Raw genomic sequence first — 15,650 nt, forward strand, 5'->3', positions numbered from 1 at the left:
TGCAGAGAAATGAAGAACCAAATTATTCTGAGGCTGAGACCTTTCACATCACCTACAGCCTGCTCCATACTGGAGATATCAAGGACTGAACTTGGGACCTTCTGCATGCCAAGTAGATAGATGCTCTACACTGAGCTGCGATCCCTCCACAATTTGCGTCTCAGTTCTGACCCCACTGGGTGGCCTCAATCAATCTAATAGCCTTCTTCCTGAAATGTGGGGATAAAAATAGTGGTCAACTTTGCAGGGTTAGGATTAATGATATAATTTACGTACAGGGTTTTGCACACTTAAATGGTATAGTAACTCTAAGTTTTAGCAAGAAGACGACTAGTATCACAGATCCATAAGAATCACATTCACTAATTCAGAAAAGTATAATATCTGTGGCAATGGTCAGTTACCATTTCAAACACATTTCTGTATATGACATAATACTCTTCAGCTGGCCCTTCCTCAGTGCAGCCTACTTTCTCAATTTCTGAAATGATGTATTTCTGGATGTACTCCAGAAACTCTTTCTCACTCTCTGGAATGATGGGAGGCAGTACTGAATGTCTGCTCACTCCGATGTCAGCTGTTGACATGGTGAAGCCCACTAGCTTTCCATTACAGGCAGAAAGTGTAAGTCTTGGTCAGTCTCCTTTAAATGGAAGAAATGCTTCAATCACAGCCTAAAAGAAAGGATGTCACTGTTAAAATTATTTGAAAGATCAAGAGATCTGGAGGCAGTTCTCTAGCTCTTTATTCTAGGAGAGCAACAATGTGGATTATGAGAGCTGATTACACTAATGATAAAGGTCTGTACTATAAACTAGGAACACCTGAACCTCAGTGGTGCCATAAACCCATGAAAAAGCCCCCCAGGAAGCCCACAGGGGAATGAAGCAGTGAAGAGAACTGGATATAATGACCCTGAAGTATTTATGAAGAGATATAACTTTTATTAGCTGAATGTTTGAGCAGTTAACCAGATCAGCTCTATCTGTTATGGTCTGTTTGTTAATGTGAAAGTCTGGAATTCCCTCATCTAGTAGAAGCTTCAAGTTCCTTTCCTCCTCCATGGCATGCTAAGAAGATGTATGTTAACATTTCTCAAGGTGTGCCCAAATGCTTTCATAGGGAATGTGGAGTGGTTTATAAAGCAATTATGTTCAAAGCTGCTTTAATCAGCATCAGGTTGAAACATCTTAATGGGATACTTTATCTAGCTGGTGTCATTCTTTCTCTCACAGAGCCTCATATCCCACTCAGGAGGAAGAATTTGGAGGACCAGTTGGAGATTTCAATAGCTTTCAGATGTTGGAAGGACAGCATGTCCTACATTTTTAGACCTGAATTTAGGATGAATTTCTGTTTCTCACTGGCCTTTGTTCTGAGAGAGCTTTCAAAACAGCTAGAGTGAAATCACCTGTATAATGAATGAAAGGTTTGTTCCCTATCAAGCTTTCCGAATGGAAAACTGGTCATAGTTTGAAGCCACTGGAGACGACCCCCTGCCTCCAAACTCTCCCACCTCCTCCCCCGTAGACTCACCCAGAGAATCACTGTTGGTCGTAACCAAGCAGAGTTAGTCCGGGGGGGGGGGGGGAGAGAGCCGGTGCCTTATGGGAAATGCGGTTTATTGGTTGCTTGACTACAACTCCCGATGAGCCTTTCAAAATATATATCTCCGCGTGAGGTGAGACTACCGCCTGTGCGCGTCACTTCCCGCAAGAACTAGCACTCCCATCGTAGCCTTCTATGTTTATTAGGTACTAATGCACGTTGGGGGTTGTAGTCCTACCGTCGGCTTAAGGTCCCGCCTTTTCCTTCTCCGCAGCCTCGGAAACCCCGTGCAAGGATGTGGTACGTTCTCTTTCCGGTGTTCGCCATTCCTCGAGGAGGACGTTGGTGAGTTCTTCCTCCGTCCCTCGCGCCTTCCACGTTCTCCTTTACAAGGCCTCTTGTGCGGCCTGGGGCCTGCCCGCCTTCTGACTGTTATATTTTCTCCGTTTGTTGCCTCCTTAGGTGTAAGCGACGCCAGCGGCCGCGCCTGGAGCAGCCGCCATGCAGATCTTTGTGAAAACCCTAACTGGGAAAACCATCACCCTCGAGGTGAGGAAGCCAAAGACATAAATGGTGGCTGGGATTCACCGGACTAGGCCAGGGCTTGTTACAGAGAGGCTGAGCTTTAGGCCTGTAGGTCGCTGCTGTTTGGATGGGTTTCGGCCCTTTTAAAACTTTATAGCTTGGTTCTTTTCCCATTGGCTTTCGTTTTTCCTTATTATTGACTATTGTTAATAATCAAGAATGGCAGTGTACGCTGCGCTTCGCAGAACAACCAGAAGAGTCCTTCTGGATCAGTCTAAATGATGGATTAGATTCCCTTGGAAAGTCAGCGAACAGGGCAGAGACCAAAGCCTCTTCCACCCGCCCCCGCTCCCCCCGGAACTACGCTACCTCTGAATATGAAGGTTTTGTTTGTCCAGCATGTCCGATAGACCTGTGCCTCTCTACCCACTTCAAAAACCTTTCTTTGCTAATGGCCATCACTGCTTTGCAGGATAACATCAGTTTTTATTTTCAAGGTCTCTGATCTTAAATGATTATTGCTGAATTTTGACAGTGTTGAGACAGCGGGTGGGAAAGAATATTGGCTTATGTAAGCCTAATATTATTGTACATGATTTGACATTATTCCTACAAAAACTAAGCCAAAGGCCTTGCCATAAAAGGTGGAGTTTTGAGGAGAGGTTATTTAAAGGGAAATTCAAGCCAGCTGAAGGGACAGTGCGGGCTTCCAGAGCCGCATGATATGTGTGAAACAGCCACATGTGGCTTCCAAGCGGCAGTTTGGCTGTGCCTGACCCAGACAGACTAAGCAACAAGAGGCTCTGAAATAGGGGATGCAAATAGAATTATTCTTAATGATGATTACTTAGTTTGATTTTTTCTGGTCACCCTATTCACAGTTGGCCCATTTGCCTGGCTTTGGGAAGACCACTGGTACTTCATATGTGAGCTTATATGTGATGTAAAAGCTGCAATCTGTGGCTGATTTCTGGGTAAAAAAAAAAGGTAGTCCCCTGTGCAAGCACCAGTCGTTTCCAACTCTGGGGTGACGTTGCTTTCACAACATTTTCACGACAGACTTTTTACAGGGTGGTTTGCCATTATCTTCCCCAGTCATCTACACTTTCCCCCCAGCAAGCTGGGTACTCAATTTACCGACCTTGGCTGAGTCAACCTTGAGCCAGCTACCTGAAACCCAGCTTCCGTCGGGTTCGAACTCAGGTCGTGAGCAAAGCTTAGGACTGCAGTACTGCAGCTTTACCACTCTGCACCACAGGGCTCTGGATAGACATGCATAAAACAATGTCTACAGTGTGGAACTGCAGTATTGTGCAACTAGGAACATGCATGTATTGAGAAGTGCAGTAGATTAGAAAAGGGCGGTAGGTTTCAAGAGTTTCATTGCTGATTTTTAACTTTTATAACAGGTTGAACCCTCTGATACTATAGAAAATGTCAAGGCCAAAATCCAGGATAAGGAAGGTAGGTTTCACTGTTGATTGGCAAGTCTTTTGCTTCTAATATGTTCTCACATTGGGTTGGATCATTTCAGTTGCTTTTTAGAAAAGAACTTATTCATGCTGTTCTGGCCATGCATACTTGAGAATAAGTTCTGTTGAAAGCCATGAGACTGACATACAACTGGAATGAGAGAGGCTGGTTGGTATTGCTTTTGATGCTTTAAAACTTTATTTTTTATTTACTTAGGAATTCCTCCTGATCAACAACGATTGATTTTTGCTGGCAAACAGTTGGAAGATGGGCGCACTCTGTCTGATTATAACATTCAGAAGGTATCTGCCCTCTTGTGTCCTTTAATATAACAAATTACAAAACAAGTGCATGCCTTAATGTTATTGTGGGAGAAGATCCCCCTTAGCCATTCATTAGACAAAAGAGAAAGTGGTGACAGTATTCCCTATGCATTCCGTAGTAAAAGGATGGGGGAATTGGTTTGTGTACAAAGGGTGGAAGCTTATGCAGAATTGTTTTGTGTTCTTTCAGCTTTTAACCTTTAAATCTTTAAGAGTGTGATAGAACTTTGGCAGAAACAAACTGGAGGTTTGACTCTTGCATAATTACAGGAGTATATAGCAAACTTTGAGCATGCAGAACTTATCCTGGCATTGCTCAATCCAAAAAGATCCCCTTGAACAAGTGGTAAATTTAGCAACCATGAGATTTTAAAATATGATGTTTTGTTATGGTTAATGTTGAATAGTTATTGGTATTGTTTTCTATTCATGGCAATCCAGTGTTTGATTTGTTTCAGGAGCCGGTTGCAAGATGATAACGCAGAGTGATTATTTGTAATTTCTTACATTTATTACCATCTGTCAGGAAGCAGTGATGTTGTCCTCACAACAGTCTTGTGAGATAGGTTAGACTGAATGACTTATCCAAGGCCACCTAGTGAGCTTTGCAAGTGAGCAGAGAACCAAGCCTGCCCAACACTAGCTGTTGCCACTATGTTGTCAAAATTATGTTTTCTCTTAACAAAGTTTGCTTACTAAAAATAGGAGTCTACCCTTCACCTTGTGCTGAGACTTCGTGGTGGTGCAAAGAAGAGAAAGAAGAAGTCTTACACCACCCCTAAGAAGAACAAACATAAGAGAAAGAAGGTGAAGCTTGCTGTCCTTAAATACTACAAGGTAAGGATAACTTCCATTACAAGAGATTTCTCGGGTGAAGTGGTAAGAATAGGGTCAGCAGCAAAAAAAATTGCTTTAAGGTTTGCAAGTTCTCAGTGGATGTCGTAGGCTGTTGTATTTGTTTTCACACAGACAAACTAAAAAAAGATATAGCATTGGGAAAAGTGCAGAAAAGGGCAAGAATGATTAAAGGGTTGGAACACTTTCCCCATGAAGAATGGTTAAAACGCTTGGGGCTCTTTAGCTTGGAGAAATGTCGACTGCGAGGTGACAGAGGTTTACAAGATTATGCATGGGATTGAGAAGGTAGAGAAAGAAGTACTTTTCTTCCTTTCTCATAATACAAGAACTCGTGGGCATTCAATGAAATTGCTGAGCAGTCGGGTTAGAACTGATAAAAGGAAGTACTTTTTCACCCAAAGGGTGATTAACATGTGGAATTCACTGCCACAGGAGGTGGCGGCGCATAGACAGCTTCAAGAGGGGATTGGATAAGCATATGGAGCAGAGGTCCATCAAGTGGTTATTGGCCACAGTTTATTGTCTGGGGCAGTGAAGCTCTGTATTCCTGTGCTTGGGAGGGGGGGCACAGTGGAAGGGCTTCTAGCCCCACTGGTGGACCTCTTGACGGCACTTGGGTTTTTTGGCCACTGTGTGACACAGTGTTGGACTGGATGCACCATTGGCCTTATCCAACATGGCTTCTTTTATGTTCTTAACCAGAATATATCCCAGTCTCATTCAGATGACTGTTATAAGCCAGTTTCTTGTAGTGGTTAAGTGCACAGACTCTTATCTGGGAGAACTGGGGTTGATTCCCCACTCCACATGCACCTGCTATGACCTTCAGTCACTCAAAGATTCTCACAGAGCTGTTTCTCTCGAGCAGTTTCTGTTAGAGCTTACTCAGCTCCACCTACCTCACAGGGTATCTGTTGCAGGGAGGGGAAGGGAAAGGAGATTGTAAGCTGCTCTGAGATTCTTTTGGGTAGTGAAGGGTGGGGTATAAATCCAATCTCTTTTTCTTCATAAACAGAACACGTTAGTCAGATGGGGTAAATTAATGCATCAGTACAGCTGATTCATACTTCTAGCTAAGGTAGTCAGACTGAATGAAATTTAGATATTTATACTTCACTTGTCTTCCCAATGGAGACCTGAAGCACCTTTTATACATCATTCTCCTCCTGCACTTTATCCTTAACAATCCAGTGAGGTGTATTAGGCTGAGAGGGTGACTGGCCTACAGCTTCTCCGTTTGCTTCCATGGCAGTGTGGGGATTTAAAGCTGGGTTTCCCACATCCTAATCAGAACTTGTCACTACAGCACACTGCTGCAGGGGGAAGTTAATTGCTCTAAACTTGTGCTCTGAGGTGATTATGACTACAAAAACTGAGCTTTTGTATTTGAAAGTCAGGTAGGGGAACTAATGCAGTGCTGATTGTGCTTCTCTTCTTGCAGGTGGATGAGAATGGCAAAATCAGCCGTCTGCGGCGAGAGTGTCCCTCTGAAGAATGTGGGGCTGGAGTGTTCATGGCTAGTCATTTTGACAGACACTATTGTGGCAAGTGCTGTTTGACATATTGCTTCAACAAGCCAGAAGACAAGTAAATGTGTCTATTGTAGTAATATTGTAATAAAAATCTTCAAATATTACTGTTTCTCTGATTCTGAGGGCAAACAAGTGGGCGGAGAGACTAAAACACTGCTTAGCTTGCAATGGAGTAATGTGCAATAAAGGTGCAGAGGAGGAAAGATGTGGGAATGTGAGCTAGTCACAAAGGACTGGGAGGGACAACAGCTTGCCACACGGTCTTGTTGCTGTTGCACTATCCACAGTGTCATAGGATACAGCATTAATCCCACTGCTCTGATAACTAAAGAAAGGAGACTGGTGCTCAATTGTTGTAAATGTTTTCTGAAGCTACGTAGCAAGCTTCGTTTTCAGGCTCTTAAGATTATGCAGCTTGTACGGCTAGAGGATGCTTTCCTTTAAAACAAAATCTGCAGGGAACCTGAATTCTGTGACTGCCTTTACCTTGGTTTAATGTAATCTGGTTACCATTTCCAGTGGCCAGGCAAATGGCATCTTGCAGTCATAAGAACAGTGCTTCTTAAATTGGCCCAATGGACCGTGGGCTCAGTGTCTTTGGATAGAGAGAGCAACTTGGATTCTAAATGAAGTATATAAATTCTTGTCTGTCCACATGGATAATATAATAATAATAAACTTTTATTTATATCCCGCCCTCCCCGCTGAGGCAGGCTCAATATCAAAACATATAATATCAAAACAGCCTCCTCAGGGGACTAGGATAATGGTATTTAGTGGACTTCTTTGATAGTGCCAGTTCCTCCTTGATGCTGAATTTTGTTCACTGTGTTAAAAACAGGATGTGCATTTTTGTTTCTGCTTCATTGCCATGCAGCTCATTCCCCGTGTGCGCCAGTGGCATATAGCTTTCTGGCTCTAGTGATCCAATTCACGATAGTTTTCAGGGATTGCACACAGTCAGCCCATGTCATATTCCTATCCTATAGGATGTTTGGAAACCTGGCATAGAAGGTTTAAATGTAGGGATTTCTATACCCACAGTGATGACAGAAGAAAGCCAGAGTCTGTGGGACTAAATTTGGGAGATGGAGAATTGGGTAAAAATAATTTTTTTTCAGTATTAACATTTCGACCAGCAGCTTGCTGAGTCATAGTGTCTCAGTACATCCTGCCCCATTCCCAAATATACCATATAGTAGGCATGCAAGGCTTGGTTAAGGAAGCTGCTGGAAAGATCTTCGGCTGCCACTCTGTATGTTCTGGATTTAACCACTTGTTTTAGCTTAATGCAGCCTTTTGCACTGCCAGCTGAAGGAGGCTGGTAGAGGAAGAGTTCTTTCCTGCAGTGCTGTTTTTCTACTGATAATCTCCAGAAAAGAAAACCCCTTTCATATTGGCCACCCATTTGGTGGGTGTGTCTTTTGCACTCAGCAAGAACCAACTGAAGCACTTCCCTCTTTACTCCCCCCCTTTCATTTCCCACTATATCACATGTTCTGGGAAGAAGAGTAACAAGCAGGATTTTATCAAGCTCAACAGAAATGGACTTTCCTGAATTATAACTTATTTAAGAAAACACACAGAAAAGGAGAAAAAGGTATCTTCACATTAAGGGTGTGCTGGTAATATTTATGAAAGTACTTTTACTAGGTTTATGCTAGCACTTTTATTCACTGATCAAGGACCATTCTTTGAATTATCTTTAGGATGAAAAGGTATAATTGACATCTATTTGAAAACTGTCAAAAAGAACTCTTCAGGTCAAGTTCTTTAAGTCATAAATACGAGTTTATTGGGCTGGGTCGCCACTCCAGACTGGGAAACTCCTGGAGATTAGGAGATGGAACCTGAGGACTGGGACCTCAGTGGGAAACAGTGCTGCACAGGCCATCCTCCAAAGCAGGGGTGACCAAACTGCGGCTTCGGAGCCACATGTGGCTCTTTCACACACATTGTAGTTCTCAAAAGCCCCCACTGCCCCGTCAGCTGGCTTGGAAAAGGCATTTGTCTCTTTAAATCACTTCTCCAAGCCAGCCAGCGGCTTGGAAAATACATGTAAAGTTAAAGTTGCTTTTTTTCATCTCCATCTATTTGCCTTTTTTCCTTCCTGTCTTGTGACTCTCAAAGATCCTACGTCTACATCTTGCAGTTCTCTTAACATCTGATGTTTATTCTGTGTGGCTCTTACATTAAGCAGGTTCAGTCACCCCTGCTCCAAAGCATCCATTTTCTCCAGTGGAACTGATCTCTTCAATCTGGAGATGACCTGTAATTCTAGGGGATCCCCAGGTCTCACCTAGGGGTGGACATCCCTAGGGGGTCTGTGACTATTTCTGAAATTTTGACTAATAGTAGATGCTACCATAACATGGCTGCCATGGGCTTGGGCTAGTCACAAAATGCTGCAAGATTCCAAAGCGAGCCATCCTTTTATGGAGATGACAGCTGTTTCTGAATGCATGTTTTCCTGAAATACATGATTAGCTGTATGCTTTGAGGAAAAGAGGTAAGCAAGTGTTAAGTGAACACAGTATCCTTGGGGTGCCACATTTGGGATTACTGCTTTACATGAGTGTGTGACCCTATGGATGTATGAAATTACTCTCCTGCTTGAACAGAACTGTACTACACCAGTACCGTCGCCCTCATTTTAATAAATACTCATACAGTCAGATATGCTCAGCAAAATTATATTTTGGTCCAGCCTGAACTGAGCTCTTGTGGTTTTTTCCCCAAATGTATAAATCAGGCATCCAACGAAGTTCTCATATGTCCCACTTTGTAGCTCCTAAAACAGCTATACCATCATCCGCAGCTGAATCTGCTAAACCACCACAATGTGGTAAAAATGGAAATTCTTTTCTTAGTAACCATTTCTAAAATGTCAGGATCAACTGTAATTTTTACAGTGTAACTTGCTTCACAAAACGTTCCATTATGCAATGATTTTTAAAGAGTGAGCCATAGTTCCAGTGTCTCACAGCTGCTGTAAAACTCAAAATCCTGGTTCCCAAGAAATTTTTTGTTCAACCTTCTCTTCACTGAAGCAAACAATCTCGTCGCCAACTTGAAACTCTATGTTTTTCTCAAAACTGAGTCCACAATCCATGCCAGTCTTCACTACAGAGATGTCATCCTGGTGGTGCTTCAGTGATGACAAGTTGCCTAGATTTAATGAACATGAAAAAAACAAATTGAAATATAAGAACATAAGAGCCCTGCTGCATCAGACCAGTGGCCCATCTAGTCCAGCGTCCTGTCTCGCACAGAAGCAGGGACTTTTCCCTGATGTGCCTCCTGTTTCTGGGAATGTAGAGGTTCCCCTCAGTTACCACAGCTAGAAGCCACTGATAAAGCACTTTCAGAACTCAGAAGCATATGCGGAGCTCTTTTAACTCAAGTTTCTTACTGGTGATGAGTCACTAAGCCTTGTAGAACATTACACTTTAAAAGGCCTGTGTGACTTAAGTAAGGCCAGGTTTCCCAGTGGCTGGATGTATGAACTGGGATCGGTCCATTGTACTTTAATGCAGAGCTATTTAAATTCCAGTTCTATATGGGCTGTAACTGATTTCTCAATGACAAGCTAGTAATCAAATTTCAGCTTTGAGGGGAGGAAATGATATAAAATCACGATCAGATTGCAGCGTGGTTATAGCTAAGCATTGCTCAATGACTTGAGAGATGAGAAAAAGGCCTTAAAATTAACCAGCAAATAACAGGTCACCTTACTCACCTGACCAAATAACGTCTCCTTTACGAATTAATTTAAAATTCATCTTTCTGTCCAGTTGTCCCTTCTGTACCCTGCAGCCAGCCACTGGAACTTTTTTCTTCCCTACTGTGACTTCAAATGTAGCTAAAACAGCAGCTTCTCCTGCAGAAAATAAATGGAAACATAAGATTTATAATTATCAAAAGTAGTCAGCTGTTTCTTAAAGGGATAACACCAACATTCTAGTTCCAGTCATTAAATATTCCACAAATATTAGTTTTTCAACTGAGGAAATGTGTCAACCTTATCATTTTTATTATGTAGTGTGCTTAACGGAAGAAGCCACTCTGTCCCTGAAGTCCAACCCCTGAAAACATTATTCAGCTAACTCTGCTAACTGCCATTTTACATTTTCAGGCATTCCTTAACAGTCTTAAGAGCTAAGGTTTTCAAGAAGCCAGATCTAACATTCCTAAGAACATGCTGTATTTTTTTTTGTTTCCCCAGAGTCATGGCAAACCCAGAGCCCTGCACACTTTCTTATTCACACTTTCTTAATACTGGAGCTTTAAAAGTCTGTTTCTCTACTACAAAAATTCTACTGTCCACTGAACATCAGAAGAACCTGGCTGGATCAAACCATCTAGCCACAGTGTGTGTGTGTGTGTGTGTATATATATATATATATATATATATATTTGGCCGCTGTGTGACACAGAATGTTGGACTGGATGGGCCATTGGCCTGATCTAACATGGCTTCTCTTATGTTCTTATCTACTCCAGTATCATTTTTCCCAACGGGAACTAGTTGAAGGCAATAACCTTCTTCGTAGTTTGATTGACTTGAATTCGCATTGAACCCATACACAATACCTGACAGGCCAGGGCAGGGGGAAATGTAAATTATTGTGGTTCTTAAAGGTTACTACTAAACACAAGCACTTTATTTAGAAGAACTGTTCTGCTTATTAAACTCTAAAACTTGGACTGCAGGTGTACTCTTATTGCCGGGAAGCCATAAGCAGCCAAAAGGCAATAACCTCGATATTTTGATTTTAACACCTGATATTTAAAAGGGATACCTATTATATGCTCTTCCACAGCTCTGGGCAATGTGCAGCTCAGCTCCTCCTGCAAATCCTCGATCAGTCGGTAGATGATATTGTGGATTTTAATCTTTATGTCCTTTTTAGCGGCCAACTGCTGAATAGGTTTGCTTGCATTCACATTGAACCCATACACAATACCTGAGAAGCCGGGGGAGGAAAATGTAAATTATTGTAGTTCTTAAAGATTACTACTAAACACAAGCACTTTATGTAGAAGAGCTGTACTGCTTATTAAACTGCAAGTGTACTCTTACAGCAAAGAAAAAAATCTGTAGCAACCTGACAAGTTTGGCACCAAGATATGCTGAACTAAGCAACATGAATGAATTATGAAAATATGCATTCACTTATTTTGCATAATTCTGCAAGTCATGGAAATGACAAGAAGTTACATGGTATCCTGAATGCTGAAAACCCTTCTGAGTATCCCACTGTTGCTTTGAGATCTACACATACAGTTTCAAGACAAACTTCACAGTCACAGAGATGTAACATTTTGTAATAAAAAAGAAGAAAAGTTCTCATGATGCTGAATTCTTCTCCCAGACTTCCCAAATCCACTCTCAACTGCTGCACTTGTACAAGGTTCACACAGTCCCAAAGACAACCACTTTAACAAGCAACACTAAGAATACCATTTTTTCCAACCAGATTCCTGTTTGAAGCAACATGTATTTTAGGATAGTCCATGGGCTGGATCCACCAGTCAAGTTCTACTAATGGAAAGGAGGGGAATTTTGTCAATTCCCTCATCTCACAGTGGACCCCTAGTTTGTCCCTCATGCTGTTCTTTGGGGTATCCCAGGATGAGCATTTTGGGGAGATTTCAGGCTGCAATGGGAGGGGAAAGGTTAAAAAGTCCCGTTCTGCTGATGGCGATCCTTTTATGCCATTGGAAATTTCTACTGGATCCAACCCAATATTTTAATGCCCCGATCCAAGATGTGTAACGCTGAAGAAGAGGAGTTGCATGTGTAGTTTCCAACCCTGGATCAGAAGCTGCACATACAAGCACCTAGGAGATGCTATCAGACTGACATCTTGTCTTCTGTGTTTTTAAGTACTCTTATTTTATGGATCTTATATACTTTGCAAGCTACCTTGAGCTCTATAAGGAAGAAAGATGTCTAATAAACGTTTTAAATAAAATAAATACAATAACAGCGCACATCTACATTAAGAGGGCCAAGATGCCTCTTCCCCTCTGACTTACGACAAGGAGAGGGCTTCACATTCTATTCTGCTTTCCGCTATGATAATTCAGTCATTCACTACGGTGCACCTGATATACACCTTTTTATCAGAGCATTTCTCAGCTATTTACTGAGCAGCCAGTTACGCTGTTGGAAAAGTGAAAGTCAAAGGTGTCTAACAATCAAATATCCACACCATTTCATACAGATCACCTCAGTGTCTGCTACCTTGAAATGTTTCTGCAAGTTTCAGGTCATTTTCACTTATATCCCCAATCCCAAAATGGAGCACATCTAATTCACACTCCTCATTGGCATCATAGGTATCAAGGATATTCAAAATGGCTTCCACAGAACCATCAACATCACCTGGATGGACAAGAATGTATTAGTTGCAGTGCAGAAGAAAAACATCAAGAAAAAACAAATTATGAAATATCAATACTAAGATTTGTCCACCAGGATTTTCTGTATTAGTTTCCAATTTCATTCATGGGAGCTGAACAAGGGCAACTTTGGAAGGTTCCTAATGGCTTTTGCTCCATATCTATTTTTAAAAATCTTTTATTTATAAGATTTTTTCACGTATATAACACACAAATCAATAAGGACTGTGACAACAACACAGAGAACATATAAATCAGGAAACAAAGCAACTAAAGAAGCAGGACAACAAACTGAAAAGTACCCCCCCCCAAAAAAAGGGAAAAAAGAAACACTCTTCCCCAAACCCAAGAGTATAAAATAAAAAGAAAAAACTTGAGGGAAATGTCCTCTTTTGGGGTTGGGAGGTTAGAAATATTCCTAGATCCAGGTGAGTAGCTGTGTTGGTCTGAAGCATCAGAACAAAGTTTAGAGTCCAATGGAACCTTTAAGACCAACAAAGTTCTAGGAATATTCTAGGAATACTTAGTCAATACTCCCTCTAAGCTGTGGACTCTTGTGAGCAAAAATTCTACTTTGTGAGCTACTGGCATTAAAGTTGTGAGCGACTGCATCAATTAGCTTGCTCTAGGGCCATTTTTCACATTAACTCAGCTTAGAGGGAACACTGAGATTTGACATAGTGATTACTTGTTTGAAGTAGTCATTCAGGAAATATGTCCTCTTTTTTGCTTTTTAAAAAAATATGGTAACCCTACCTCAGATTTGGGATTCTATCTGCATTAGAGTTTTGCTCAGTACAGAGTAAGAAAGCCCAACTCCAGCAAAACTATCTGGGTCTGTTTGGCCTGTATTTAGCTTAGGCAGCCAAGTTGGTTTTTCCACGGCTAGTGTGCCAGATGTAATTGACCCTGGCTTTCTTACCAATAAGTGGCCCCGTGGCGCAGAGTGGTAAAGCAGCAGTACTGCAGTACTGTGGTCTGATCTCTCTGCTCACGACCTGAGTTCAATTCCGGCGGAAGCTGGATTCAGGTAGCCAGCCCAAGGTTGACTCAACCTTCCATCCTTCCGAGGTCGGTAAAATGAGTACCCAGCTTGCTGGGGGGGGGGGGGAGGGAAGTGTAAAAGACTGGAGAAGGCAATGGCAAACCACCCCGTAAAAAAGTCTGCCGTGAAAATGTTGTGAAAGCAACGTCACCCCAGAGTCGGAAGCGACTGGTGCTTGCGCAGGGGACCTTTCCTTTTTCCTTTCCTTACCTATGTTCCTGTGACTCTTGCACTTAGCAGCAATGATTTCCCAAGCTACTGAAAGTAGATGGGCATTAGGAACCTTTTAAAGCTACATCTGTTGTTCAGCACCCATAAACTGATTTTTCCTCCTTTCTGAAAGAGCCACTACAAACTTTCTCAAACTTCCTGACTGAAATGCTGTGAGGGAGCTGGGGTCCAAGGCCATTACTGGAGAAAAGAGATGCTTTTTACAATCTCCTTTACTACCATGCATTATGATGTCAGGATAGGAGTATTTAGTACTCCCAAGAGGAAGGCCCAATGAGCCCAATGTCTCCTTGTAAGGAACTGGCTGCTTCAGTCTGAGGCTCTTTCCATGGCTCCTTTCCTAACGGTTACTGAAGGGTCTATTGCAGAGGTGGCCAAACTTAAAGTAAGAGCCACATAGAATAAACATCAGATGTTTGAGGGAGGGAGGGAGGGGAGAAAGGAAGGAAGGAAGGCAAATAAAGGAGAGAGGGAGGTGGAAAGAAAACAACTTTAAACTGCTGGCTTGGCTTGGAGAAGTGATTTAAAGAGACAAATGCCTGGCTGATGGGTGGTGAGGAGAGTCATCTAATATGTGTGAAAGAGCCACAGGTGACTCCCAAGCCACAGTTTGGCCACCCTGGTCTATTGCAACAACTTTCATTCCAGCTTCCTCTCTACCCCTCCTGGAGGTCTCTTTATGGTCCCTGCTGCCACAGTGCCCCACAGGGCATTCCCCTCTGCCTACAGCTTGCTTATTTTTTACACTGAGTCAAGCCTGGCTCCTCTTGCTTTGTTTCTCTCACAGGGAAAATCTGAATTCCACTGATGTGGATGGTAAGTTTTGTGGGCTGATGCTGGAGCTGAAAAACTCCAGCCTCACAGTATAGCTTTGCGCGTCAGGATAAAGAAGTAAACAGAACCTGACCTTTGATAATGATGGGCAACTTGTTTTTGTCACTCTCCACTCGTTCCTTAGGCCGCCAATACAAGTTATGTCTTTTGGAACTGTACAAGGCTCTCCTTCTCTCCCTCCAGGTCATGTTGGTCAAGCCCTCTCGCTCCTTCTTGTAGGCCTCTGTGTGCTCCTTTTGTTTTGCTTCTATGACCTCTAGATCTTTCTTTATTTTCTCCTGTTGTTCAGCATAGACTCTCCATTCAATAACTTCACGAGCCCTTTGCTTGGCAGAAGAACATGACAATTACCATGCTGGATCACAGCGCTATAGAATGGTTTTAAAATTGATATAAGTAAATTATGGTTTTATATGTTTTATTGGATTGATTGTATTTTATGATGTAAGCCGCCCTGAGTCCGCTTGTGGAGAGGGCGGGATATAAATTGAAATAAATAAATAAATACATACATACATACATACATACATACATACATACATACAGTGGGATCCATCTAGCTTAACATTAGGTCTTCACCAGTGAGTCAGACAGAACTGCTGCAAAACTCACAGCCAGGGTCTGATGGAGTCAACCATCCCCTATTGTTTTCTTCAAGCATCAGATACTCAGGTATTTTCCTTCTCAATATGAAAGCTCCATCTAATTACTCTTTATACAGAAGTCCATCCATTTTGGTCATATTTTAGAAGAGCAAATAAAGCTCTATACACTTTGCCTTCTGCAGAGCCTTTATTACGAGCAACAAGCTCAAGGCAAAAGGAAAAGGATTCAGTGGAATAAGAGAAAAGGGGCAGAAATGAGGAGGACTCC

At 42.2% G+C, this 15,650-nt stretch overlaps 3 protein-coding genes across 6 annotated transcripts in view; 1 reads left to right on the plus strand and 2 right to left on the minus strand.

Moving 5' to 3' along the window:
- Positions 1-1,640, minus strand: part of CLHC1 (clathrin heavy chain linker domain containing 1) — a 23,394-nt gene extending 21,754 nt beyond the window's left edge. The window contains exons 1-2 of one of the 3 annotated variants that reach the window (XM_060249394.1): positions 1,549-1,640; positions 405-674 (exon numbers count right to left, since the gene is read on the minus strand). In XM_060249394.1, the coding sequence (XP_060105377.1) occupies positions 405-587 (183 nt within the window). In that variant the 5' untranslated portion in view covers positions 588-674; positions 1,549-1,640. Of the gene's footprint in view, positions 1-404; positions 675-1,536 lie in introns of those variants that run through there. The other 2 variants (XM_060249385.1, XM_060249403.1) reach the window with 2 other exon arrangements.
- Positions 1,449-6,363, plus strand: RPS27A (ribosomal protein S27a). The gene is made up of 6 exons (XM_060249424.1): positions 1,449-1,893; positions 2,011-2,097; positions 3,483-3,537; positions 3,763-3,848; positions 4,575-4,706; positions 6,169-6,363. The coding sequence occupies exons 2-6, from the start codon at positions 2,050-2,052 to the stop codon at positions 6,316-6,318; spliced, it is 471 nt and encodes a 156-aa protein (XP_060105407.1). The 5' UTR covers positions 1,449-1,893; positions 2,011-2,049; the 3' UTR covers positions 6,319-6,363.
- Positions 6,364-8,938: 2,575 nt separating this feature from the next.
- MTIF2 (mitochondrial translational initiation factor 2) overlaps positions 8,939-15,650 on the minus strand; it is a 33,066-nt gene continuing 26,354 nt past the window's right edge. For both annotated transcript variants that reach the window (XM_060249372.1, XM_060249364.1), the window contains exons 10-14: positions 14,851-15,103; positions 12,510-12,650; positions 11,062-11,226; positions 9,999-10,139; positions 8,939-9,427 (exon numbers count right to left, since the gene is read on the minus strand). In XM_060249372.1, the coding sequence (XP_060105355.1) occupies positions 9,258-9,427; positions 9,999-10,139; positions 11,062-11,226; positions 12,510-12,650; positions 14,851-15,103 (870 nt within the window). In that variant the 3' untranslated portion in view covers positions 8,939-9,257. The remainder of the gene's footprint in view (positions 9,428-9,998; positions 10,140-11,061; positions 11,227-12,509; positions 12,651-14,850; positions 15,104-15,650) is intronic.

The sequence above is a fragment of the Heteronotia binoei genome, chromosome 1, assembly GCF_032191835.1.
Source record: "Heteronotia binoei isolate CCM8104 ecotype False Entrance Well chromosome 1, APGP_CSIRO_Hbin_v1, whole genome shotgun sequence".
NCBI classification, from domain to species: Eukaryota; Metazoa; Chordata; class Lepidosauria; order Squamata; family Gekkonidae; genus Heteronotia; species Heteronotia binoei.